Source organism: Carcharhinus amblyrhynchos, chromosome 7 (genome assembly GCF_965287045.1).
Source record: "Carcharhinus amblyrhynchos chromosome 7, sCarAmb.v2.hapA, whole genome shotgun sequence".
Taxonomy (NCBI): domain Eukaryota; kingdom Metazoa; phylum Chordata; class Chondrichthyes; order Carcharhiniformes; family Carcharhinidae; genus Carcharhinus; species Carcharhinus amblyrhynchos.
The window spans coordinates 106981805-107006642 of record NC_137330.1 but is presented as its reverse complement, the minus strand read 5'-3'; the positions used below and the strand labels follow the sequence as shown (position 1 = coordinate 107006642).

The 24838-nt window shown below is 45.5% G+C and overlaps 1 protein-coding gene across 3 annotated transcripts in view; it reads left to right on the top strand.

Moving 5' to 3' along the window:
* Window positions 1-24838, top strand: part of LOC145345188 (tyrosine-protein kinase Fyn) — a 282549-nt gene that overhangs the window by 195315 nt on the left and 62396 nt on the right. For all 3 annotated transcript variants that reach the window (XM_080192923.1, XM_080192922.1, XM_080192924.1), the window contains exons 4-5: window positions 2428-2527; window positions 20597-20695. In XM_080192923.1, coding sequence (XP_080049049.1) covers window positions 2428-2527; window positions 20597-20695 — 199 coding nt within the window. The remainder of the gene's footprint in view (window positions 1-2427; window positions 2528-20596; window positions 20696-24838) is intronic.

Genomic DNA, 24838 nt, shown 5'->3' with positions numbered 1-24838 from the left:
CCACCCATTAACCAAGATTCCCTTGTGTTGAATCCCCTGCAACAAAGCCACCATGCTATCTGAGGAAAATGTCATTATCTGGTGGACAGCAAACTTTGTTTTATTGTTATGCAGCTAATAATTTTAGCAATTTACTGTATAAACCATTGTTACGCTGTGCAAATGCTTGAATGAAACACCATAGGCCACTGAATTACATTTGAAGGTGCTAAATCCATGTAGTTTTTCATGTTGTTTGAGATATTGTTTGTAAGATTGTTTTGGGGACTCAATTTAGGGGAGAATGGAGGGGGTCATCTGACCTGTTCTAAAATCTGCCCGACAACAAGCGTGGCAGATTTATTTGTTAAAGGTTAAAGAGGGACCCAGGTTGTCCAACTGAGAGTATGTAAGATATTCCTGCCTGTAAATAATGACCAGTACAATTGTGCTGACATGCAGAGATTGTTGGTCTGTCAAGTCACAGGCAGGTTATGAATGTCAGGTTTAAGCAGGCCCTTTGGCCCTTCTTGTCCATGCCGCCACTAAGTTAGTACCAATTGCCCATGTTTGGCCCATATCCCTCAGTACTCATCCTATCCATGTAACTGTCTAAATGCTTTTTAAAAAATAAAATTGTACCCACCTCTACTACTACCTCTGGCACCTTGTTCTAAACACTCACCACCGTCTGTGAAAAAATTAGCCCTCTGGACACTTTTCTATATCTCTCCCCTCTCACCTTCAACCTATGCTCTCCAGTTTTACACTCCCCTACCTTTGGGAAAATATATTGACATCTTAACTGAGTTGTGCCCCTCATTATTTTATAGACCTGTATAAAATCACCCCTCAGCCTTCTATGCTCCAGAGGAAAAAAATCCCAGTCTATCCAGTCTCTCCTTATAATTCAAACCATCAAGCAAGCACTCTTTCTAGTATAATAATATCCTTTCTGCAATAGGGTGACCAGAACTGTACACAGTATTCCAAGTGCGGCCTTACCAATGTCTTGTACAACATCAACAAGACATCCCAGTTGCTGTATTAAACAAGGCTGGAAGATTTGCCTAGCTTTGGCTAGATGAAGAAATTTCGAGGGTAACTCTGACCCTAGAAATCTGTTCTGGGATTGGAAATTATCTGGTTGATGAAGAAAGTAAGCCATTGGGAGCAGAGAATGGTTTTGGACTAGTTCCTGGAGAATGGAGTGTCCATCCAAGGGACAAAATAAGCTATTTTCAGTCATTGAAAAGTCAAATGGGGAGACCTTTTTGCATTTTAGAATGTATCTACCAAAATAATGTTTAGTCAATATTGCTTTCAGTTTGTTGCAGTAAAAGTCTTGAAACTTAATCATGCCACGTGATCTTTCATGTCAATCATTGGAAATTCTATGACTTTTCTAAACATTATTGGTTGCTCAAAGACCATAACAATGTGGAAGAAGTATAAGGAGAATAGGCTTTTAAATAATGTTACACAGTTGGATAAACTGGACCAGAAAGAGAACTTCAATGTGTTTAATTCATTTGTTTAAAACATTCATGTCAAGTGATTGGAACTAATCATACCTGATCAAACAGCTAGGCTTGAACATCATCGAGAAGCATTTCATTGCACTTACTAATCCTAGTCTAAGATTTGTATGGAGTTACTTGTGCCTCCTATTCTGCCCAGCAAAGGAGACATCTCTGCACTTTAACCTTTTTAACCTTGTGGCCACCTGACCTTTCAATGCAGAGAAACTGGAAACTTGTTTCCCAACTTGCAATCAAAAAATTGAATTTCCAAGCTGTCTACAGGACACAGTGAGATCCTGGGCACTTCTTCAAAATGCCTTCGCACACTGGGGTGGGGGGATACTGCACTGAATAAAATGTGTTTAAAAACCACTAAACTGATCAACCTAGGTATGTGAGAGGTTTGCAGAAGGCCACTGAAAGGGAGATGGATGGCACGGCGGCACAGTGGTTAGCACTGCTGCCTCACAGCGCCAGGGACCTGGGTTCAGTGCCAGCCTGGGTGACTGTCAGTGTGGAATTTGCACATTCTGCTGTGCCTGCATGAGTTTCCTCTGGGTGCTCCGGTTTCCTCCCACGATCCAACAATGTGCAGGTTAGGTGGATTGACTATGGTAAATTGCTCCTTAGTGTCCAGAGGTGTGCAGGTTAGGTGGATTGGCCATGCTAAATTGCCCTTTAGTGTCCAAAGATCTACAGGTTAGGGGAATTAGCACTTTAGGGATTCTATGATGAGCATTAAGTGACTCTTGGAGCAGTGCCCTGGACATTTCTGTGATTCTGCTGTGCTAGAATTATAGTTTGACCATCAGACTGCTTGTTTTCCTGCACTGCAGAAGCCGATGCTGAGCACTGAAGCAGCTTTTCAGATGTTACTGTTGAGCCACGATGCTGATGGATATCTCTTTCTGTTTCCCATCTCCAGTTGGGGTGACCCTTTTCGTGGCTCTGTATGACTACGATGCCAGGACGGATGACGACCTTAGCTTTAGAAAAGGAGAAAAGTTTCAAATCCTTAATAACACGTAAGTACCAGTGTGGGGGGGAGAGGGAGACAGAAATGACAGAAACCGCAGCCATGGTCTTTAAGAAATGTTACTGCCTTCATGCAGCAGAGAGACTTTTGCACGGATAGGACGTGTGCTATAAATGATTCTGTGTGATCGTTATCTGCTGTGGTCGAACACCAAGTCCCATCAATTAGGAAGCCAGACTCCTCATTGGTCGGCCTGTGTTTGGCATTGTATTTTTTTAAATAAAACATTAAAAGGAATCGTTAATGCCTGCTGTCATCACGGTAACCATGGTGATCTGATTTGTAAAAGAATTTTAAATGTGGGACTCGTTATCAGTTGGAAGCCAGCACACAGAAAGGACAGCTTGACGCAAAGGTAAGGAAGCAGGGATAGGGAGATAGGAAGGAATTTTTTTTAGTGGAATGTGGGTGTCACTAGCCAGGCCAGCATTTATTACCCATCCCTAATTGTCCTTCAGAAGGTGATGCTGAACTGCCTTCCTGAACCACTGTAATACATGTGGTGTATGTACACCTACAGTTTATTTATTAGTCACAAGTAGTCACAAGCACACTGCAATGAAGTTACTGTTTTAAAAAAAAACCCTAGTTGCCACACTTTGGCGCCTGTTTGAGTACACAGAGAGAATTTATCATGGCCAATGCACCTAACCAGCGCGTCACTCAGACTAAGGAAGGAAACCAGAGCACCCAGAGGAAACCCACACAGACACAGGGAGAATGTGCAGACTCTGCACAGACAGTGACCCAAGCTGGGAATGAAACTCGGGTCCCTGATGCCTTGAGGCAGCAATGCTAACCACTGTGCCACTGTGCCGCCCTCCAGTGCTGTTAGGGAGGTGGGGGGGGTGGGTTCCAGGATTTTGCCCCAACAACATTGAGAAAAGGCAATATATTTCCCAGTCAGGATGGTGAGTGTCTTGGAGGGGAACTCCCAGATGGCACAGTGGTTAGCACTGCTGCCTCTCAGTGCCAAGGACTGGGTTCAATTCTGGCCTTGGATGACTGTTTGTGTTGGAGTTTGCACATTCTCCCCATACTTGCGTGGGTTTCCTCAAGGTGCTCCGGTTTCCCCATCAGTCCAAAGATGTGTGGGTTAGGTGGAGTAGCCATGGTAAATGTGCACGGTTACAGGGAGAGGATGGGGGACGGTGGTCTGGATAAGATGTTCTTTCAGAGAGGCAGTGCAGACACAGGCTAAATGGCCTCCTATTGCACTGTAGGATTCTAAGGTTTTGTTCTCTGGTGGTATTCCCAAGTATCTGCAGCCCTTGACCTTCTAGGTGTGGTGGTTGTGGGTTTAGAAGGCACTGCCTGATGGAGCTTGGTGAGTTCCAGCAGTGCGTCTTGTAGATGGTACACATGGCTGTCGCTGTGAATCAGTGGCGGAGAGAATGGATGCTTGTGGATGTGGTGCCAATCAAGTGGGCTGCTTTGCCCTGGGGGGTGGGGTTGAGCTTCTTGAGTATTGATGGAGAAACATTCATCCAGGCAAATGGGGAGAATTCCATCACACTCCTGACTTGTGCCTTGTAGATGATGGACAGTCTCGAGGGAGTTGGAGTATTCCAAGCCTGATCTTTCAATTTAGTTGAGTTTTGTGACGTTTACCAATGTTTCCTCCCTGGGCTGATCTGAGTATGACGCAGTTTCTTGAACATGCAGCGAAATATTGCAGATGCCGAGGAGCTAATACAGGACAGAAAATTCTGGAAACACTCAGCCGCTTCGACAACACCTGCGGAGTCGACGGCTGAATGTTTAATGGGAGGGAAAGGCTTACGCCGAAAACCCCATCTATTTTATCAAGCCTGACCAAATGGACATGAATCCGAATAGGAGATCAGGCCTATGAGGAAAAGCAGAATTAACCAGGTGGTTCTTTCAAAGAGGCAGCACACACATGATGGCCCAAACGGCCTCTTTCTGCGTTGTCTGTGGCTTTACCTGCAGTTCCCATGGAGGTTATAGACTTCTGCATTCCCACTGAGTGCAATATAAATTCAGTAACTATAACCTCTCACCTTTTTCTCTGGGCTGCCACTCTTCAAGTTTATTTATTAGTAAGGCTTACATTAACACTGCAATTAAGTTATTGCGAAAATCCTCTAGTCTCCACACTCTGGTGCCCGTTTGAGTACACTGAGGGAGAATTTAGCATGGCCAATGCACCTAAACAGCGGGTCTTTCGGACTGATTTGATTTGATTTATTATTGTCACGTATTGAGATACAGTGAAAAGTATTGTTTCTTGCGTGCTACATAGACAAAGCATACTGTTCATAGAGATGGAAATGAGAGAATGCAGAATATAGTGTTATAGTCATAGCTAGGGTGTAAAGTTAGTGCAAGGTAAGTCCATTCAAAAGTCTGATGGCAGCAGGGAAGAAGCCATTCTTCAATCGGTTGGTACTTGGCCTCAGAATTTTGTATCTTTTTCCTGGTGGAAGAGAGAATGTCCGGGGTGCGTGGGATCTTTAATTATGCTGGCTGCTTTTTCCGAGGCAGCGGGAAGTGTAGACAGAGTGAATGGGAGGCTGGTTTGCGTGATGGATTGGGCTACATTCACGACCAATGGAAGGAAACCGGAGCACCCGGAGGAAACCCATGCAGACACAGAGAGAACGTGCAAATTCTGCACAGACAGTGACCTAAGCCAGGAATCAAACCCATGTCCCTGGTGCTGAGAGGCAGCAGTGCTGACCACTGTGCCACCGTGCTGCCCAACAATCTTTTTTTCTGAACCCTTAGTGACATTTTTCTGAACGGCAGCTGTTATTTATTTCATTAAGAAAATCAGTTAATTCAAATGCGAGTTTCAATCAAAAGTAACAAACTGTTTGAGAAGGAATTATTCCCTGAAGAGACTGCACAAGTACAACATGAAGTTGAAGGAAGGTCTTGTCTGTCTAGAGCAGCTGGCTAAAGCTGGTCCTTCCCTCCCTTATTGACGTCATGCCATGTTTCTCTGCTCCCTGCAGCCTGCACTGAGAGTTACATGGTTACCCAAAGCAGCGCAGTAAACAAAGATTTTTTTTCATCCACAAGTCCCCATTGAAGCAGCTGCCTTTTCAATGCTGGTGTTTTGTTACTGAGGGAATTCTGCCCTCAACTTGACGGCAGTGCTCTTAGGTATTACAGTGAGTGAGCTGTGCATCAGTTAAGTGGCAGCACTGTTCCACCCCAAACCACCCTTCAAACAGAAAACAACAATAAAGAAAATAAGAGGGGGGTAGAGATTACAGTCTGCAACTGTTGAACTTGGTGTTAAATCCAGCAGGCTTTCTTTCAAGGTGGCCAGGGGTTCAAGAATAAACCAGCACCAAACTCCTTTCTCAGTGGAACTCTGCAGCGCACAGAGGCAAGAAACACTTTTTGGACAAACAAACTTCTTTTCTTCCTGTCAGGTGTAAATGCTTCAAGAACCTGAGTACCAGCTCTCCCTACAAGATCCTTCTTCCCCTTCACTCTCCTCTGACTCCATCCTGTTTTTTAATCACTATGTATTTGTGATACTCTGATCCTAAAGTCAGCACGGTGGCACAGCGGTTAGCACTGCTGCCTCACAGCGCCAGGGATCCAGGTTCGATTCCTGGCTTGGGTCACTGCCTGTGTGGAGTCTGCACATTCTCCCCGTGTCTGCGTGGGTTTCCTCTGGGTACTCCAGTTTCCTCCCACAATCCAAAAGACGTGCTGTTTAGTTGCATTGGCCATGCTAAATTCTCCCTCAGTGTATCCGAACAGGCACTGGAGTTTGGCAACTCAGGGATTTTCATAGTAACTTCATTACAGTGTGAATGTAAGCCTTACTTGTGACACTAAATAAATAAACTTTAAACTTTGCACTCTCTAACCATGAAGGCCTCAGCTTTAACCCTCTGTCTCCACCTCAATGAATTTTGAGTTTGACGGCTGCTGAGCTCTTTGTCACCTGTGCCTCAGTTGCCCATTTCTTTGGCCAAGAGGCATCTGTCCACACAGTGGACCCCTTTACTCATCTCCAGTATCTTTACCCTCCCACACCCCAACCTGGACCCCTCCCTTTAGTCTCTTACCCTCTCTGGATCTTTTTATTCAAAGTCACCGGCATGACATCAGCCATCTTGATATCTCAGCTCCCCTCAGTCACTCTAACCTACTCACACTAAAAGGGAGTCAGTGCCGGAATGTTATTGTCACTGGACTAATAATCCAGAGACGCAGGGAAATGCTCTGGCGACCCAGGTTCAAATCCCACCATTGCAGATGGTGACCTTTGAATTCAGTAAGAAACTGGAATTAAAAGTCTTAATGCTGACCATGAAACCATTGTCGATTGTTGTAAAAAGAAAACCCATCTGGTTCAGCAATATCCTTTGGGGAAGGAAGCCTGCCGTCCTTACCTGGTCTGGCCTACATGTGACTCCAGACCCACAGCAATGTGGTTGACTCATACACAAGGAGGCCATTCTGCCCATTGGGTCTGCACCAACCACAATCTCACCCAGGCCCTATCCCTAGAACCCCGTGTATTTTTCCTAGCTAGCCCCCCTGGCATGAAGGGGCAATTTAACATGGCCAATCCACCTAACCCCGCATATTTTTGGAAACGGCCTTGCAAGTTGCGCCAGGGACAATTCAGAGCTAACGATGAATATAACGAGCCTGGCCAGTGACACCCACATTCCAATAAAGATTAATAAGGAAAGTGAGTATATTGTTTGCTAGTCAGTATGGTCTGCTGTCAGTATAATCCTTCCCTCTGCTCTGATTCTGGCATCTCTGCCCTTGGACTGTTTGAAGGAAGCTCAGTGTGAACTCAAAGAACAATACTTCATCTATCAGTCAGAAACTTTACAGCCTTCTGGACTCAACACTGAGTTCAACAGTTGCAGACTTTAATCTCCAGCCCATCTTGTTTTCTTTTTCTTTAAAAGGTTTTAATTTTAAATTTGTATTTCTGTTGTCATTGCTTTTGGATGGTGGCCATTCATCCTGCCATTCACACCTCCTCCTCTTTATTTACACGTCCCAGTCCCATTCCATTTCACTCTGCAGCACCATTCACTTTATCGTTCCACCTTCCTGGCCCTCCGCCCCATCACAGACCTGCCCTTTAGTTTTTTTTTAACCCAGCCTTTCTGCTGTTTAGAATCTATCCTGTTACTAATTTTACCCGGTTTTCAGGGAGGGTCATCAAACTTCAAACGTTAACTGTCTTTCTGCCTCCACAGATGTTGCTGAGTCTTTCCAATTTATTGTCAGTTTATAACTCGAACTCTGAGCTTCATTGCAATTGCTCATGACATTGAGATGTTCTGTCTGCCTCTGTATCCAGCTATGGCTCAGGTTAGAAACGCCGAAGTATTTGATGAAGCTAGTCTGAATCATAAGTTTTTTGTATCTTGAAAAAACAGGCTAGGATAATCATGATGGGCTTCACTTCAGGTAAGATTCAAATAACCCACAAGGGAGCTTTTATCATATAGTTAACATCTGTAGTATGAAAATTAGCAATAACTTTTACTGATTACAAACAAGAAACAAAACAACCACTATAATGTATAACCCTTAACAAAGATATCTAATATGTTCCAATCAAACCAAAACCCTTGCCACCGGCACAATGGCACAGTGGTTAGCACTGTTGCCTCAGAGAGCCAGAGACCCAGATTCAATTCCCGGCATGGGTCACTGTATGTGTGGAATCTGCACATTTTCTCCATGTCTGCCTGGGTTTCCTCCGGGTGCTCTGGTTTCCTCCTGCAGTCCGAAAGACATGTTCGTTAGGTGCATTGGCCACGCTAAATTCTCCCTCAGTGTACCCGAGCAGGCACTGGAGTGTGGCGACGAGGGGATTTTCACAGTAACTTCATTGCAGTGTTAATGTAAGCCTACTTGTGATTAATAAATAAACTTTAAGTTTTAGGCAGAACTCTTTAAACAGGTTCAATACAGCAAAGCCTACTGTTCATGTGATACTGGAAATCAAGTCCTTTGGTTGAAGTCTGCAGTTCTCTGGATTCACTCGAAACAGTTTGAAAACAAGGCAGTTTCCCAAAGCGTCGGAGAGACTCTGGTCCAGCCCCCAACAACGTATTTTCACCCTTCAGCAAAAAAGAGAATCTTCAAAGAAAAAATAAGGGAGAGAGGGAAAACTCCCTCTTGCTGTCCCTTCTAAAAACTAAAGCTCAAACCTGCAGCTGCAAGCTGAAAAATGAAAGAACAGAATTGTCCAAAAACACATGACCATCCTCTTGAGGATGCAGGATTGTAAAACTAATCCCAGAGTAAACACAAACTACCCCATTTAAGCCACTTAAGTAGCAATAAAAGGACTTATCATAGTCAGCCTGGCAACATCATGACATCAACTGAAGTTGTGAGCTGAAGAATTCATGTTTAAAAAAAAATCTTTCTTAAAGGTACGCTAACATCACAATCACCTTGTGGTGAAGGATTCCACATTCTGTTAACTATCTGGGGGTAAAGAAACCCAGCAATGGTGACATTTGTTTCCTGTCTATGGAATGCAACACCATCACAACCTTGAGTGATGGGGGCAGCATTGGCTTTCTCCCCATGGTCATCTGCCGAGAGGTCCCATTGTCAAAAGAGTGAATCATAGAAACCCTGTAGTCTGGATAGAGGCCATTCAGCCCATCAAGTCTGCACAGACTCACTGATGGAGTATGCTTCCCAGGCCCACCTCTCCCCCTACATATTTACCCCGCTAATCCCCCTAAATGACACATCTTTGGACACTAAGTAACAATTCAGCATGGCCAATCCACCCAACCAGCACATCTTTGGAGCGCTGAATCATTCTTGATTAAAACAAGCTCATAGCTTTTGGATTTGGTGCTGAGAGTTGGCAATGCATAGATTTCACAGGGAGGTGACTTTGTGGATCATGTACGCATGTATATTTTGTATGTGTGTATAATGCTGCAACTTTATAGGACCCTTGTCAGACCCCACTTGGAGTACTGTGCGCAGTTCTGGTCGCCTCACTACAGGAAGGATGTGGAAGCTATTGAGAGGGTGCAGAGGAGATTTACAAGGATGTTGCCTGGATTGGGAGGCATGCCTTATGAAGATAGGTTGAGGGAGCTAGGTCTCTTCTCCCTGGAGAGACGAAGGTTGAGAGGCGACCTGATAGAGGTTTATAAAATGTTGAGAGGAATAGATAGGGTGGATTCTCGGAGGTTATTTCCTAGGGCTGAAATGGTCGCTACGAGAGGACACAGGTATAAGGTGCTGGGAAGCAAGTACAGAGGAGATTTAGGGGAAAGTTTTTCACTCAGAGGGTGGTGAGTGAGTGGAATCGGCTGCTGTCGGTGGTGGTAGAGGCGAAGTCGCTGGGGTCTTTTAAAAGACTTCTGGATGAGTATATGGGATCTAATGGCATTGGGGGTTACAGATAGTTCTGTGGCTTGGTAGGTATGGATGTGATCGGTGCAACTTGTGGGCCGAAGGGCCTGTTTGTGCTGTAGTGTTCTATGTTCTATTTGATTTTATTTATTATTGTCATATGTATTGGTACACAGTGTAAAGTATTGTTTTTTGTATGCTATACAGACAAAGCATACCGTTCATAGAGAAGGAAACAAGAGAGTGTGAAATATAGTGTTACAGTCATAGCTATGACTATGTATGTGTGTGTCTCTGCGTATATGAATGTGTGTGTCTATGTGCATGCATACTCTTCTCCTCTCCCCATCTCCCGGGATGCAGGAGCAGATGTGTTGAACAAAGTGCCAAGGCCTCTCGCCAATCCCACACATCTGTCCATTTGGCCAATGCCACACAGCACAGCCCCTTCAAACATGTGTGTCCTTTCCACAAAGGGACAGCATGATGGCACAGTGGTTAGCACTGCTGCCTCACAGCGCCAGGGACCTAGGTTCAATTCCAGCTTGGGTCACTGTCTGTGTGGAGTTTGCACGCTGTCCCCACGTCTGCACGGGTTTCCTCCGGGTGCTCCAATTTCCTCCCACAGTCCAAAGATGTGTGGGTTAGGTATATTGGCCATGCTAAATTGCCCCACAGTGTTGGGGGGATTAGCAGGGTAAATATGTGGGGTTACAGGGATAGAGCCTGGATAGGATTGTTGTTGGTGCAGGCGCAATGGGCCAAATGGCCTCCTTCTGCACTGTAGCGATTCTAATGTCCTTTAGGGAAGGAAATCGGCCATCCTTACCTGATCTGGCCTACCTGTGACTCCAGAACCACAGCAATGTGGTTAAATATCAACTGCCTTCCCAGAGCAACTAGGGACGGGCAATAAATGTTGAACCCATGCCCCATGAATGAATAAAAAAGATCCTTGTTTCTGAAGGCAGCACAGTGCAGGCCGGGCTGCTGGTTGCTCTGCTAGTATTGTCACGCTGACTCATTCTCGCGTGTAGCGCAATTTCTTGATGGAATTCATGGAACTCATGACAGGGGTTGGAAATGATCCCTTCTGCTTATTTCTTGAACGCCAGATGCTCTGTCATTTTGCCTGGATACACTGAGAGAGCAGCCAGCTGATTTCCTTCAGATCTTGCCATCTGGAAATGTTGAAACGATCTGGTCGACATGTAATGATGATGTGGAGATGCCGGCGTTGGGCTGGGGTAAACACAGTAAGAACTCTCACAACACCAGGTGAAAGTCCAATAGGTTTATTTGGTAGCAAAAGCCACTAGCTTTCGTGTGGGGCAATGCTCCAAAAGCTAGTGGCTTTTGCTACTAAATAAACCTGTTGGACTTTAACCTGGTGTTGTGAGAGTTCTTACAATATGTAGTGCACAGGCCAGCACTGAGATTAAAAGCAGAAGACATCGCTCAAAGACCGGTGAATTTATGAAACAGTTGTTTTCAAACATTTTTGGTTGAAGGGCTTCCTTTCAAATGGATTAATAATCACATACTGTCGTCTCCCTCCCTCCCTCCTCCCCCAACCACATCATCTTAAATAACACATCAAAGTCCTGCCTCTGACAACTGTTTTACCAGAGCTTCCCAGAGAGCAGCTATTTACGTACAGCTATCAGTGAGATGCGCTCCCCACATCCCTGCCTCTGACAGCCAGCCAAATGTGTGCTGCTGCACACACACCCCTCCCAGGTCACATCGGACCCACCTCAGCGGTACGGTGACACAGGGGTGAGCACTGTTGCCTCTCAGCGCCAGGCACCCGGCTTCGATTCCCAGCTTGGGTCACTGTCTGTGTGGAGTTTGCACTCCCGCCCCCCACCCTGTGTCTGCGTGGGTTTCCTCCAAGTTTCCTCCGGTTTCCTCCCACAATCCAAAGATGTGCAGGTTAGGTTGATTGGCCGATGGTAAATTGTCCCTTAGTGTCCCGAGATGTGGTGTTAGAGGTATTAGTGGGATAAATATGTGGGGTTTCGGGGATAGGGCCTGGGTGAAACTGTTGTCAGTGCAGACTCGATGGGCCAAGTGGTCTCCTTCTGCTCTGTAAAGATTCTATCAAGAAAGAAAACTTGAATATTCAGAGATTATTTTTCTTTAAACATGAATAGGATGGAAAAGGAGAGATATGGTCCCTGAAAGGATAGGGGGTTTTAGTTCAGATGGGCAGTGTGGTCAGTGTAGGCCTGGAGGGCCGAAGGGCCTGTTCCTGTGCTGTAATTTTCCTTGTTAACTTGTTCTTTGTTCCGAATAACATGCTGGTTAGGTGCTGAATTCTCCCCGTTTACCCAAACAGGTGCCAAAGTGTGGCGACCAGGGGATTTTCACCGTAGTTTCATTGCAGTGTTAATGTAAGCCTACTTGTGACACTGATGAACAATCTTTAAAACTTTAAACTCTTCTTCAGGTAGGTGCTCACTGACCACTTAGGCATTATTTCACAGATTCCCCAGGAATTCCTCATTTGAGAACAACTGCCCTAAAACATCAAACAAGAACAGAACAGACACCTGCGGGATGAAAACTGATTTAAAACTGAAGGGGCGATCTGATCGCCCTGCTACTTGGGGGCACAAATCCCATAATCACTACTTGCTAAATCTCGCGAGTAGTGGGAAAGAGGATTTGTGTCGGCGGGATCTCGGCCTGAGATCTCTCCTGTTCGCTGTTGGTGCTGGTGCCTGCCGCACAGTCTGTTTTAACCCTTGCACAGTGGACAAATAACTTCGAGTAGACATCTTATTCGTACAACCAATATTTATTTAAACCCACACAGTCAACAATCACCCACCCGACCAACAATAAGTTATCTTACAGGACAACACTAGAATTCAAGTCCAATACAAGACCTTGACTTAACATTGTGTGACTGGCAAGCACCCAAGCAGATATTAGCCTTTATCTGTGCATCAGTCTTGGTCGTCCTCTGCGTAGTCTGGTCATTTGGTCTGGTCTGGTACTCTGTCTCTGGTCTTCCTTCCTTCCTTCCTCGGGTGTGGTGGCTCTCCTTGTGCTGGTCGTTGCTGGCGATGGTCACCATTGTAGAGAGATTCTTTATACCCCGTTGGGTTTCACACCCCTTTTTGGCCATTGCTAATCAATTGATCAGAACTTGATCCCCCTGATCAATGAGTCCAATCATCTTCTACCACACTGATCTCTGGGTGTGTCCCCAGTGGCCATGTCTATAGGTGCTAGAGGCACATAGGTCACATACCTCCCTCCCAAATAAGGGTTCATGGTGCTCTTATGTCTGGTACACAACCCAGTGTGACTAGAAAGTCTCTTTCATCCTGGAGATGACCCATATCCTGTTTATTCACTCATCAGGGTTGCAGCCTGTTTGTTTAGTTTCTTGCCCAATTGGCAAGTGTAGTATCGACATGCTGTGCTTGGTTGGAGTCATTAGGTTACATTTTAGCTTCATTTGAAGCAATTTTTAAAAGCAGCATCTTGGCCTTTTGGCTAAGATGCAAATGAGATCAAGCCTTGGAGGAGGAACTATACCTACTCCAGTCAGCTTGGATCATGTAGATCGAGCCCAAGACAGGAGGTGAGAGCCCTGTCTTGTCAGCTTGGATCAGGAATGTCTCAACTTGGTTGAGACTCTGAATTGGACTTGATTTGATTGAATTGGAATAAAAACAAAAAAAAAGTCCCAGAATGCTTTACACAATGCCATTTTAGATGGCCCGTTTGGCCACAGTGCTACAATCAGCGGGTGATCCTTCTTTCTGTTCATTTTAATAAATTAACATATTATTAAAGGCTTGATGCCATAGCTTCCCACCGTAGCACAATGGTATTCCTCTTGTCTGCCGAAGTGTCCATGTCGGGCTCTGTGAGGGAGTGTCCTGACCCCCATGAGTATGGGGTGGAGGGGTGGGGCTTAAACTTAATTTTGACATCAGGGCATGCTTTACAAACTGCTGCCTGGTCTCAGAATCCCAGTGTTATTGGCATGTTTAGGCCCTGCCCCTCCAGCTGGCTGAGAGATCCTCACCAGTGTTTTGAAAGCACACAGAATGTTATTAAATCAGGTGGGATAAGGTCGCTGTGAAGTCAGCAGATTTCACACAGCTTTACTCGCCTGATCCAACACTCTGTGCAATTTTGGAAAGATTGCACCCAAAGCATTCATTCCTCATTTTCTTCACGATGCTTGGAGGACACTGCGTAATGTGAGGATTGGCAATCACCAAGGAGACGTTATTGAGACTTTCAGACACTTTTAGCATAGCTTTCTTTCCTGTTCTCAGTGCAGTAACCTGAGAGTTTGCCCCTGCTGCTTCATCTCCCTCATCCCTCTTCTCCTTGTGCTCTCTTGTGTTTCTACCCCTTTCTGTCTCTTTCATCCCTTCCTCTCCTACTTGCCCCTCTCGCTCTTTCTCATATTCTCTCTATCTTGTACTTTTCCCTCTCCCTCTCTCTTATACTTCTTTCTCATTCTCTCCCTTATTTATCTCAGATTCTCTCATATTCTCTCATTCTCTCTCATACTCTCTCTGCTTCTCTCGTCGTTCTTCTCTCTCTCTCTCCCATACTCGTTCTCTGAGTCTCTCTCTCTCTCTCACATACTCACTGCTTCTCTCTCTCATACTCCCTCTTTCATACGCTCTTCATTCTCTCTTGTGCTTCACTCTCGCTCTGTGCCTCCCCCTCTCTCGCTCGCTCTCGGTCTCCCCCACCTCTCCAGCTGTGCTTCCTCCGTCCTTTCCCACAGCACTCACATTAATCTCTCCTTTCTTATTTTGTTCTTGATGAACAGCTTTTGTCACCAGACCCAGCTTCAGCTCATCATCGAAACTCTCGCCACCAAATTTTGTTATTTGTGCCGAGCCAAAAGTACAGGTGTGAGTGTCTGGGAGGGCGGGGAGCTGTTCTGCAGGGACTGGCCAGATTTCAACAGCTTAAGATAGGAAAATGATGAGACACTTAAAAGAGGAAGGGGACTTCCATTTGGATTGAAGGAAGAAATGTGAACCTTGCAGAAGAGCAAGATGATGGAGAAATGAACTTAAATAGACTCCCTTTAAGTCGGTGAATGAACTGGAGTGAAGTTATAAGGGATAAATTAGGCCAAAAAAAGGAAAAGTGCAATTTTTTTTTAGAAAAGAAGGGTTAAATGCATGTTTTACCATCCTCTCCTCTACCACAGCTTCACAGTATGTACAGCTCAAATGTTCGAACCTGATAGCAGACTGCAATTTGCATCTGATTAAGAGGATTTGTGCATAGCTTTGGGTTGGCAGGAATAATAGAAATGTCCGTCAATGTAGGAAAAATATGGTTCCTTTTTTTTTTCTGAAGTGGATTTCCAAATGCCAAAGGAGTAAAATGCAGTCAGATTCGTCCATAAATTCTCTCGCTGTGTTAGACCCAAATGCTCCTAACTAACTGGCCCAAATAGAACATATCAGGCTGTTCCTAAAATAAACAGAAAGAGCAGTCTGCATTATCATTTTATTTTGGTCTCGCTCTTCTCCCCTTGTTTAAATTGGGAGCCACCTTCCCCTAATCCTTGTTCTCGAATGGGTGCTATATATAAGTGCAGGTTGCCAAGTAGTTAACAAGCGTTGCTTCCACCCACACAGAGAGAGTACACTGTTCACAATGTCTTCTCCACCCACTTTGCTCAGTCTACAGAACACTCTGGCAGCCCATGCTAACAAAACAGCATTGTTTACGAGCAGCGGAATTTTATTTTCCTCTCTCAAGTTCACCACCCCCCCCCACCACCCGCTGATTTAATCTGCACGACCTCTCTGATTTCCGAGGAAAGCAATCAGTGCAGTAATTCAGCACGGCTCTCAGGACTTTCCGATCAGTCTGGAACATTCCCGGGGGGCACGTCCTTCTGCAGCTGTTGCCAGCTGTAAGAAGCTCTGGATCAGTGATGGTCAATCTAGGCGAGTAAATGGGCCACACCAGTGGCCCTCCTTCACCTCAGTGGGACGCCAGATTGAAATCAGGCTCATTCGCTAACACTGAATAAAATTAAATACATCTAATACGTTCCTAATATTTCAGAACTGGTTATAGAAAATGCTTAATCCTAAGACTATAAGATATAGGAACAGAATCTGGCCACTCGGCCCATCGAGTCTGCTCCACCATTCAATCGTGGCTGATATTTTTCTCACCCCCATTCTCCTGCCTTTTTCCCATAATCCTTGATCCCCTTACTAATCAAGAACTCTATCTATCTCTGTCTTAAAGACACTCAATGACCTGGCCTCCACAGCCTTCTGCAGCAAAGAGTTCCACAGATTCACCACTCTCTGGCTGAAGAAATTCCTCCTCATCTCTGTTTTAAAGGATCGTCCCTTCAGCCTGAGGTTGTGCCCTTTGGTTCTAGATTTTCCTACTAGCGGAAACATTCTCTCCACATCCACTCTATCCAGGCCTCGCAGTATCCTGTAAGTTTCAATAAGAACCACCCCCCTCCCCTTGCCCCATCCTTCTAAACTCCAATGAGTACAGACCCAGATATGGATACACCCATCCATAGAGAATCATAGAACCCCTACAGTGCAGAAGGAGGCCATTCGGTCCATCGAGTCTGCACCAGCCACAATCTCACCTAGGCCCTATCCTCATAACCCCAGGCATTTACCCGAGTTAGTCTCCCCCGATAGTAAGGGACAATTTAGCATGGCCAATGCACCTAACCCGCACATCTTTGGACTGTGGGAGGAAATTGGAGCACCCAGAGGAAACCCACGCAGGCATGGGGAGAATGTGCAGACTCTGCATGGACAGTGACCAGGGGCCAAGGGCCAAGAATCAAACCTGGGTCCCTAGCGGTGAGGCATCAGTGCAAGCCACTGTGCCATCTGTCATCACAGGGAATATAGTTTCAAGGTGAGGAGCAGGACATGTATTAATAGAACTGTCATCAAAATCAAATGATAAAAACAAAAGAAATATTTACAGTTTACAATTTGGATGCAGAGGGAGTGCACAGTCTCACATAGAATCATCCAGAGCAGAAGAGGCCCTTCAGCCCATCGGGTCTGCACCAACACATTAGAAACACCAGAACCCCCACCTAATCCCATCCATCAGCACGTGGCCCATAGCCCTGAATGTTATGATGTGCAAGTGCTCATCCAGATACTTTTTAAAGGATGTGAGGTAACCCAGCTCTCCCACCCTCCCAGGCAGTGCATTCCAGACTGTCACCACCCTCTGGGTAAAAAAGCTTTTCCTCAAATCCTCCCTAAACCTCCTGCCTCTCACCTTGATCCAGTGTCCCCTGGTCACTGACCTTTCAACTAAGGAGAACAGCTGCTCCTTATCCACTCTCCATGTCTCTCATAATCTTGTGCACCTTGATCAGATCACCCCCTCAGTCTTCTCTGTTGTGAGCAATCAGCCTGCACATCATTTCAGTTGCCCTGCTTCATGTGCAGACCACTTCTGCCATACCAGACGGAAAAAAACTGCGCAGATAGAAATCACCCTGTGCGTGGGCAGTGGTCAACAAAATGTCTTGTGGGCCGCACTCCGAATCCAGAGGGGCCGCAGGTTGCCCATCGCTGTACCTTGCTGTGGTGATGGAGAGTGTTGGACATAGTTTAACCTTTTCTTGTTCATTGGCAATGATGTGTTTGGGGGCCTAATCCAGGTTGTTTTAAAGATAGTCAGGGACCCTTCTCAACATTCAGAACCACTATTCAGTGAATTAACCAGTGCTATAGACTTAATCCTGGCAAAATATTCAGGTGGGAGCCCTGCACAGCCTGCAGTCCAGCAACAGGAAGGCAGCGGGAGGGATTGACGGGCCTGATGAGCCCAAAGCAATTTGTAAAACAAACATGATATCATTGGGATTCTTGATGGACCAGGAAGAACAGGAACCCTACCCCATCCCAGCAACATCTCCACCAGATCAGACTGGGAGCATCACAGGGTCTTCGCATGCGTCACATTCAACACACAGATATTTGGTGTCAAGGTGTGCAGGGACAAGTTATTGCTTTGATCGGCTGGGGAACTGTCTTACCTTTCCCTTAGGATATTATTAAATTATTATTAAATTAGTTAGGGTGCAGAAAAAGATTTACTAGGATGCTACCGGGACTTGATGGTTTGAGTTATAAGGAAAGGCTGGATAGATTGGGACTTTTTTCTCCAGAGCATGGGAGGCTTAGGGGTGAGCTTACAGAGGATTATAAAATAATGAAGGGCACAGATCACCTAGATAGTCAACGTCTTTTCCCAAAAGTAGGGGAGACTAAAATTAGAGGGCATAGGTTTAAGGTTAGAAATACAAAACAGTGCAGAGGGGCAATTTTTCACACACACAGAATGATAATTGTCTGGAACGAGCTGCCAGAGGCAGCTTTTATCTTTTAAAAAACATTTAGACAGTTACATGGGTGAGATGGGTATGGAGGGATTTGGGCCAAACGCAGGCAATTAGGACTAGCTTAGTACAAACTGGGTGGCATGGACAAATTGGGCCAAAGGGCCTGTTTTCATTCTGTAAACCTCAATGACTCTATTACCCATTCTGGCCCCATCGTTTAATTTTTTCCAGTGTTGATGATTTTAGTGAGAGGGCACAAGCGTTCCTGCTGCTTCCCTCGCTGATGCCCAAGATGACCTCTTGCCTCTTGCCCTGGCGACCGTCCCTTCATAGCTGCTGGCTTTACCTCTAACTGTTGTTGGAATGTGGGCATATTGACAAAACCGGTTTCTTACTGGCTGCCCCTGGTTGGATAGAGAAGGTGTTGGAAAGCTGCCAACTCCAGTGCTGAAGCTTTCCCACAATGCTAACATTTTAAAGACACTCAGCAGCTTGTTAGGCTACTTCAAGGAATCTACCACTGGGGTGAGATTGAGGTCACACATACACCAGACAACAGCTTTCCTTCCTCAGAGAAAATTAGTTGGGTTCTTATAACCATCCATTTCACCATCACATTTACAGATGCCAGATTTTTAATTTCTGGATTTAAAAAAAACTCAATTCAAAATCACAGTGGGATTTGAATTCTCATTCCCTGGGTTAGTAAATTGGCTTTTGATTACTGGTCCAATAAGATGATTAAAAATAATAAAGTAGAAGTTTATTTATTAGTTATTAACACTGCAATGAAGTTACTGTGAAAATCCCGTAGTCACCACACTCTGGTACCTGTTTGGGTACACTGCTCTGCCCAAGACCGCAAAAAACTACGAAGGGTCGTGAATGTAGCCCAATCCATCCGCAAACCAGCATCCCATCCATCAACTCTGTCTACACTTCCCGCTGACTCAGCAAAGCAGTCAGACACCACGCACACCAGACATTCTCTCTTCCACCTTCTTCTGTCGGGAAAACGGTGTAAAACTCTGAGGTCACGTACCAACCAACTCAAGAACAGCTTCTTCCCTGCTGCTGTCAGACTTTTGAATGGACGTATATTGCATTGAGGTGATCTTTCTCTACACCCTAGCTATGACCGTAACACTACATTCTGCACTCTCTCCTTTCCTTCTCTATGAACAGTATGATTTGTCTATATAGCACAGAAGAAACAATACTTTTCACTGTGTGTTAATACATGTGACAATAATAAATCAGATCAAATCAACAGAGGGAGAATTTAGCATGGCCAATCCACCTTTTTCGCACCTCGAGAGGAAACCGGAGCACCTGAAGGAAACCCACACAGGCACTGGGAGAATGTACAGACTCTGAACAGACTGACCCAAGCCTGGAATTGAACTCGGGTGCTGTGAGGCAGCAGTGCTAGCCACAGTACCACTGTGCCACCCAATTATATACATTATGGCAGCGCCAATTTAAGCTGCTAAAGGCCTTTAAAAGCAAAACGGTACTCATGTTTCTACTCCCTGGGTCACGTGCGTCTAATTTGCTGTTCAGTCTCCTGGAGGAACATGACAATGATCACATTGAAGAACTGACCCATGGGAATCTCAGAACAAGGTGCACGTCCATGAACTCTGCACTGTGCCTCCATCAGCAGTTGGGATGTGTAGGCCTGAGTGCGGTTTTCTCTGTTACTCCTGTCCTTCAGCTGAACGTGTGTCACTCAAGCCTTCAGAGTCACCGTGACCCAAAAGTAAAGGCCCCTGTGATTAGGCAGTGACCCTCGGGCACCATTTTAGAACCGGATCTTCAAGTATTTCATAGAACCCAGACAGTGCAGAAGGAGGCCATTCGGCTCATCGAGTCTGCACTGACCACAATCCCGGGTACAGGGGATATGGCCCTATCCCTGTAACCCCGTGCATTTACCCTAGCTAGTCCCCTGGCACTAAGGGGCAATTTTAGCAGGGCCAATCCGCCTAACCTGCATATCCTTAGACTGTGGGAGGAAACCCACACAGACATGGGGAGAACGTGCAGTCTCCACACAGACAGCGACCCAAGCCAGGAATCGAACCCAGATCCCTGGAGCTGTGAGGCAGCAGTGTTAGTCACTGTGCCACCATGCCGCCTTTGCTCCTATTAATTTATAATTAGAGACAAAGTAAGGACAAACAAGGTTGAGGTTTACTGAGACGTTGTGTGGTTAAGTCTCGGTTCATGGTACAGGTTTGAAGGAGTTCTGTTGTTGTAATTGATAATCACTATGTTGTATCCTGCGTGTTGCTGCCTTCTTTTCTGAGTGTTTGATGTTCTGATGCTTCTGTCTTTCTACAGAGAGGGAGACTGGTGGGAAGCCCGATCCTTACAGTCCGGAGGAACCGGATACATTCCCAGTAATTACGTGGCTCCAGTCGACTCCATCCAGGCAGAGGAGTAAGTTTCAATTTGTTTTGAACTGAAGGGTGCATAAATTAGGGCCTTCCGGGGATAAAGATTAACCTTCAGAAAGGAAATATCACAGGTCCATTTAATTTTCTTTTTAAAGGCAGGATTGCTTTGGTCACTTCCACTGTCAGAAAGATAAGTGAGATGGGAAAAGTCTGACTGGGCAGTGGGTATCCCTCCAAAATTATATACATTCATGGACAATCCTGATGTTGTCGTGTGCAGACATGACAGGCTGAATGGCCTCTTCCTGAAGTGTAAGGATTTTATGATTCTGTTAATGAGCTGAAACTTTAGGATAAAGGGGGAAATTTTCTGGCCCCTCTGCTGTGTTTCTTACGGCAGGAGGCAGTGTGCCGTTAGCCGAAGGGGTGGGTGGTTTGCCCCGGTCCCCCTAGAGATGAGAAATTGTTTCTGCTGGGTTTTTTTCATGTACTGAGTGCATAAGATCGCAGATGTGAACTCCCCCAGAAAACGGATCTGAAACTCTCCCATTTTCACACACGACCGAGACTTAGAATTTCTTTGGTAAGATCGCCCCCCCCCCCCACCTTGTTTTCATTGACTCTTCCTCTGTGTATATTTGAATGTTGCCATTGGTGCACTAAGGGTTAACATAAAAACATAGAAGATAAGAGCAGGCCATTCGGCCCATTGAGACTGCTCTGCCATTCATCACGATCATGGCAGATCATCTAACTCAACAGCCTAATTTTGCTTTTTCCCGATAACATTTGATCCCATTCGCCCCCAAGTGCTATATCCAGCCGCCTCTTGAATACATTCAATGTTTCGTCATCAACTACTTCCTGTGGTAATGAATTCCACAGGCTCACCACTCTCTGGGTGAAGAAATGTCCCTTCACCTCCATCCTAAATGGTCTACCCTGAATCCTCAGATTGTGGCCTCTGGTTCTGGACTCCCCCACCATGGGGAACATTCTCCCTGCATCTACCCAGCCTAGTCCTGTTAGAATTTTGTAAGTCTCTATGTGATTCTGCTTCGTTCATCTGAACTCCAGCAAAAACAATCGTCACCTCGTCAATCTTTCCTCATACATCAGTCCTGCCATCCCTGGAATCAGCCTTTGCTGCACTCCCTCGAGAGCAAGAACATCTTTCCTCAGAAAAGGAGACCAAAACTGCACACAATACTCTAGGCGTGGCCCCACCAAGGCCCTGTATAATTGCAACAACACATCCCTGCTCCTGTACTCGAAACTCCTCACAAAGAAGGCCAACATGCCATTTGCCTTCTTTACCACCTGCTGCACTAAGTGACTAATGCTTGAAACTACTCTTTAATAGTGGTGGAGGCCCAGGATTTAAGTTTCATGAGATGTTCACTGTCCCTTGCCCTAATGCAGAAGTGACTGCCTCATATAAAATGAGACTGGCCTGTTTTAGACCCTGGGTATTGCCAGTGACAGCTATGTTATTTTAATCCTCTTTGACTGAAGCAGTGTATGGCTAATAAAATCCAACTGACAATATCCATGACATTCCAGAATTATGCTGGCTGTCTCCTTGAGCTTTTGGGAAAAAAAGATAAACAACTGCTGTTCCCGCTCCAGTAGTTCATTAAAAATAACGACAAGCTCTCAATAGGAAGAGGATCATTTGGCCTGGTTTTGTTTTTGCTCGGAGCAAGATTCACAATTTCTAAAGCTGTACATCAGTTTTTAAATCTTGGAGTGAACTCTGATGTAAATTATCAGACGTGTCTGACGGGCAGTAATAAATTGGCCAAGGTCCAACTTCCAAGGCACCTCGTTGAAACTTTTGGGAAACGGGCGAATAGCAGCTGTTTAGAATAATGCCCTCTCTTAGTACATGGAACAGTACAGCATAGTGGGCCGAATGGCCTGGCCCTATGTGCTGGACAGGACGCCAAATCAAGCTAGTCCCTTCTGGCTGTCCTTTGTCCATATTCCTCTATCCCTTGCGTATTCATGTGCTTATCTAAGAGCTCCTTAAACACCCACGTCATTTCTGCCTGCAGCCCCTCTCATCTTAAATGTATGCACTTGTTGTCATGTCTCACACTATCAGGGCAGAGACTGATAGAACCGGCAGTGTCAGCTCTCCAGAGATTAAAATAAAAAACTTTTTTTTAAAAGACTCCCCCCTCCCACACCAATGGAGACTGAGACCACGTGTCTCTCCCTCCCCACACACGCATGCACAAAGGCATTGGAGGCAGTACAGAGGAGATTCACAAGAATGATTCCAGGTATGAAGGACTAAAGCTATGAGGATAGATTGGAGAATTGGGACGGTTTTTCTTGGAGAAACGAAGGCTGACAGGAGACTTGATGGAGGTATTCAAGATCAGGAAGGGTATGGACAGGGTAAAGACTGAGAAACTGTTCCCACTCATTCAAGCATCAAGAACTCAAGGAAGGAGTGGAAGAGATGTGAGGAAAACTGTTTTCACCAGGAGAGTGGTTGGGAATCTGGAACAAACTTCCTGAGAGGCTGGTGGAGGCTGGTTCTATCTAGGTTTCAAAAGGGAATTGGGTTGCTGTCTGAAGTTCAGAGGAATAAGGCAGTGGGACAGGGTGGATTGCTATTTACCAGAATCAATGGGCCAAAGGGCCTCCTTTATACTTTTTTTGTGTCCTTGAGTTCTTGATGCTGCAATGAGTGGGAACGGTTTCTCAGTCTTTACCCTGTCCATACCCTTCCTGATCTTGAATACCTCCATCAAGTCTCCTGTCAGCCTTTGTTTCTCCAAGAAAAACCGTCCCAATTCTCCGATCTATCCTCATAGCTTTAGTTCTTCATCCCTGGAATCATTCTCGTGAATCCCCTCTGTACTGCCTCCAATGCTGTCGTGTGTGTGTGTGGTGGGTCTGTGATAACTGAGTCTCTATCCAGTATCCAGGAGACAATTAGCAGGCCTTTGCTATTATACTTTGTGTGTATTATATGATTTCACCTTTACTCCCACCACTATCGATAAGCGTGGTCCAAACTGGACACTGCTGTACAAGTTTCTAAGCAGCAAACTCTACAAAGCAAGTTTTGTTATTAGAAAAGCGGTGAGGTGGAACACACAAAACTCCAGAATTACAGTAATTCCAAACTTCAGCTTCTGTTCTAGTGACGTTGAGCGAGTAATAAATTGCCCAGCTTTATAGCATTTTGTGGGTGTCATTGGCAAGGCCAGCATTTGTTACCCGTCCCTAATTGCCCTTGAAGGTGTTCTTTTTCTGAATAGTGCCTTAGGGACTTCTCCTTTCAACTGGGGGCAATTGGGACCTTTGGTTTTAAAACCTCATCCCCTTAATAGCAACAACCTGGGATGTTTGGATTGAGTGGAGTGAAGATTTATTGATCTACTTCAGACCCTCGGGGGTGATTTTTCAGGCAGGCTCCCCCTTTTCTGCCCACACAGTGTCAGTAATCCAATCACACAGAATGAGAACTTCCTGAATGACGACAGGGGGTGCAGTAGTCCTTAAACCGCAAACCTCCCCCCCACCCCGCCCAAGTTTTTGAGAAGATTTAAGAAAAATTGAAATCCCAGATCCGACTCTAAATCAATCCAGTTCTGGTTCTTAGAATACAATAGAATCACTGAGATAGAATCATAGTGTTATTACAGTGCAGAAGGTGGATATTCGGCCCATTGAACCTGCACCAACAACATCCCATCCAGGCCCTATTGCTTTAACCCATGTACTTGCGTGCAAATTCCCCGACACTAAAAGGCAATTTAGTACAGCCAATGCACCTACCCTGTGCACCTTTGGACTGTGGGGGGAAACTGGAGCACCCTGAGGAAACCCACACAGACACAGGGAGAATGTGCAAACTCCATATGGACAGTGACCCAAGGCCGGAATTGAACGCGAGTCTCGAGCATTGTGAGGCATCAGTGCTAACCACCATTCCGATGGAGGCCTGGTGGGGGTGGGTAATTAACCTTTCATGTGACGGGAGAGTTCCTAAGCTCGAGACCCTGTAATTCCAGGCCTCAGAATGGGTGGCAGGAAACTATAACAGCCACAGTTGCTGATGGCATGACATTGTGTACACTTGTGCTCACAGATTTCGTAACATCAAATCCATTGCATGAGAGTGACACAGTGCCTGTACAAAACAGCTCTGACTCATGCCTATGCT